The following is a 2459-nucleotide window of genomic DNA, read 5'->3' as shown; positions in this document are numbered from 1 at the left end:
TAGGTGCACGTCTCCAATATATTCTCCACAATCCCATGTCGCGTGGTAATTCGTAATTAGCGTGAACCAAACCATCTTTCTCAAGTTGCTGGATGGGATTAAAAAGAGTTCCTTGGGGTGTACAAGAAGGAGAGCATCCTTAAGAGAGCTATGTTCTCTTAATTAAGAGTTGCTGGTGAAGTAGCTTGATTGGAGATGGAAGGGAACCTCCCTCCGGGTTTTAGATTCCATCCAACGGATGAAGAGCTCATCATTTGCTATCTGAGCCGCAAGGTCTCGGATTTTAGGTTTTTCACCAAAGCCATAGCTGAGGTTGATCTCAAGAAGTGTGAGCCATGGGAGCTCCCAGGTAGTTATATGATTTCTTATACCTCTTTATATCTATAACATGGATCGATTGGTGTGTGCTAAGATTAATTTGCTTCTCTCTTGGGCATAGAAAGCCTTTTCTTTTTTTTGAGTATCTCGGATTTCCTTTTTTTTTTTTGGACTTTGTTGCTCTAACTTGTATTTCTTTTCGGTCTTAGTAAACTAAAGATCCTCTATTCCTTAAAGCTAAGTTGCATTTCCATGTGATCGAAAATGCAAATCCTTTCTTATCATCAAAAAAGAAATGAAATTCTTTCTTTTCTGATGTTTTCCATGAGTATGTATAATGCAAAATTGTCATCACATCTGGCTTTTTCTCGAGTTACCACATATTTCCTGATTTTTTTTTTTAAAAAAAAAAACTTAGAAGGATAGTTCGATCTTTATTACTATATCATTTCATTATATTTTTTTGAAGTGCCTAGTTTGCTCAGAAATAATTACAGGGAAGGCCAATTTCATGGGAGAGAAGGAATGGTATTTCTTCAGCTTGAGAGATCGTAAATATCCGACGGGCCTCCGGACCAACAGAGCCACTGATGCAGGCTACTGGAAAACCACAGGGAAAGACAGGGAGATCTTCCATTCGGGCATCCTGGTTGGCATGAAGAAAACACTGGTATTTTATAAAGGAAGAGCTCCAAATGGTGAGAAGACTGGTTGGGCGATGCATGAGTATCGACTCCACACCAAATTCCCTTACAAATCCACAAAGGTGGCGCATTTAAAGTTCCCTTCTTTCAAAGGAAATTACAATTAGCTGCACATAATTAAGAAGCTGAATGGTAGAGAGGATGCAAGAAGATGAATTGAATTGATAGAATAAGTCACTCCCTTTATTAACGCGGAGGTTGAATTGTCTAAACTAACTGGTGATTGCTTTTCGCAGCACCAACTGATGACATTTGAGTGTCCCCTCTGCAGGAAGAATGGGTTGTGTGCAGGGTCTTTAGAAGGGTCTCCAGTGGCAAAAAACTACAAGAGGGCACTTCATCCATGCCACAGTCATTTGGATCTCCATGCAATACTACTTCAGGGACAGAGCTTGGTGAACGCAATCCATCCATCTTAGATAATCTCATCAATCCTTCTAGCACCCTTGATGCGGTGTTGATTAATAACGACAACGACAGCAATAGCAATCGGGGTTTTGCTAAAGAAACCACGAACCAGATTATGCAGTGTGCATGGCCTTCAGGCTTGTTAAGTTCCAGCTTCTCAGCGGATCCAGGGATCTTGAAGGCATTGCAGCTTAACAATAAACAATCAAGAGAAGCCACAGATGTGACCACTTCAAACCATTTTATAGCACAAGGAGACACCGTCTTTGGAGATGAATCGAGCTTGAGTTTCCCAGCTTCTTCGTCTAGAGGCATGGATTCTATGCAGCAACAACAGCTGTTCGATCAGAATTCTATTTGGAAAGGCTACTGAAAGAGGAATGGGCACTTCCTTATATATATACATATATATTTATAGAAGAAACCTTATTAAAAAAGCAATTGATGAATTGAATTATTTTCCCCTTCCTTCCGAAGAAAAAAGGGCTATTCAGAATGCTCATGTTAGTAATTATTCTTAACCATGGTGCGTGGGGGAGAATCCACTCTTGAAAGCAAAAGTTCGAAAGCTTTATTTATGTTCAGCCATTATTGCTGCTCCAACATCCTCAGCAAACAAATATATAGTTGGCACGTTATGTTTTTCATTTTGATTGCTGTCTTTAATTTTATAAGAGTGTCAATTTACACATTGATGAAAATGATGAAATAATCCTATGATGAAATATATAGTTGGCACGTTAGTTTTCTGCATGCATATTGGGTGCGTATGATTATTTTGTTAAGTAATTAAGTAAGTTTAATTTCTTTTTAACACCCGAGGTTTCATCAGTCAAATATATGAGTAATACATCATCTAAGAAGCGAATTGATTTACATGATTGATAATAGCTTATAGGTATCCTTATACTCAGGGGCGGCCCAATACATTTGGGGGCCTAAGACGAATCCAATGAATGAAGCCTTTTTTTTTTAATAATAATTTTTTTTAATAAGTATAAAATATTTAAAAAAATGATATGAAAATGG

General features: G+C 38.1%; 1 protein-coding gene across 2 annotated transcripts; it reads left to right on the top strand.

Moving 5' to 3' along the window:
• On the top strand, window positions 1-2186 carry LOC103713958 (NAC domain-containing protein 92-like). Of its 2 annotated transcripts, none has more exons than XM_017844460.5 (3): window positions 1-349; window positions 804-1084; window positions 1294-2186. In XM_017844460.5, the coding sequence occupies exons 1-3, from the start codon at window positions 196-198 to the stop codon at window positions 1801-1803; spliced, it is 945 nt and encodes a 314-aa protein (XP_017699949.4). In that variant the 5' UTR covers window positions 1-195; the 3' UTR covers window positions 1804-2186. The 2 variants fall into 2 exon arrangements, with proteins under 2 accessions (XP_017699949.4, XP_008799244.4); XM_008801022.6 differs by having other exon boundaries at window positions 2-349; window positions 816-1084.
• Window positions 2187-2459: the final 273 nt, after the last annotated feature.

Source organism: Phoenix dactylifera, chromosome 1, assembly GCF_051530095.1.
Source record: "Phoenix dactylifera cultivar Ajwa chromosome 1, Ajwa_hap1_PhDact_Kaust_v1.1, whole genome shotgun sequence".
NCBI lineage: Eukaryota > Viridiplantae > Streptophyta > Magnoliopsida > Arecales > Arecaceae > Phoenix > Phoenix dactylifera.
The sequence above is the reverse complement of the archived record's forward strand: the minus strand, read 5'-3'. Positions and strand labels throughout refer to the sequence as shown.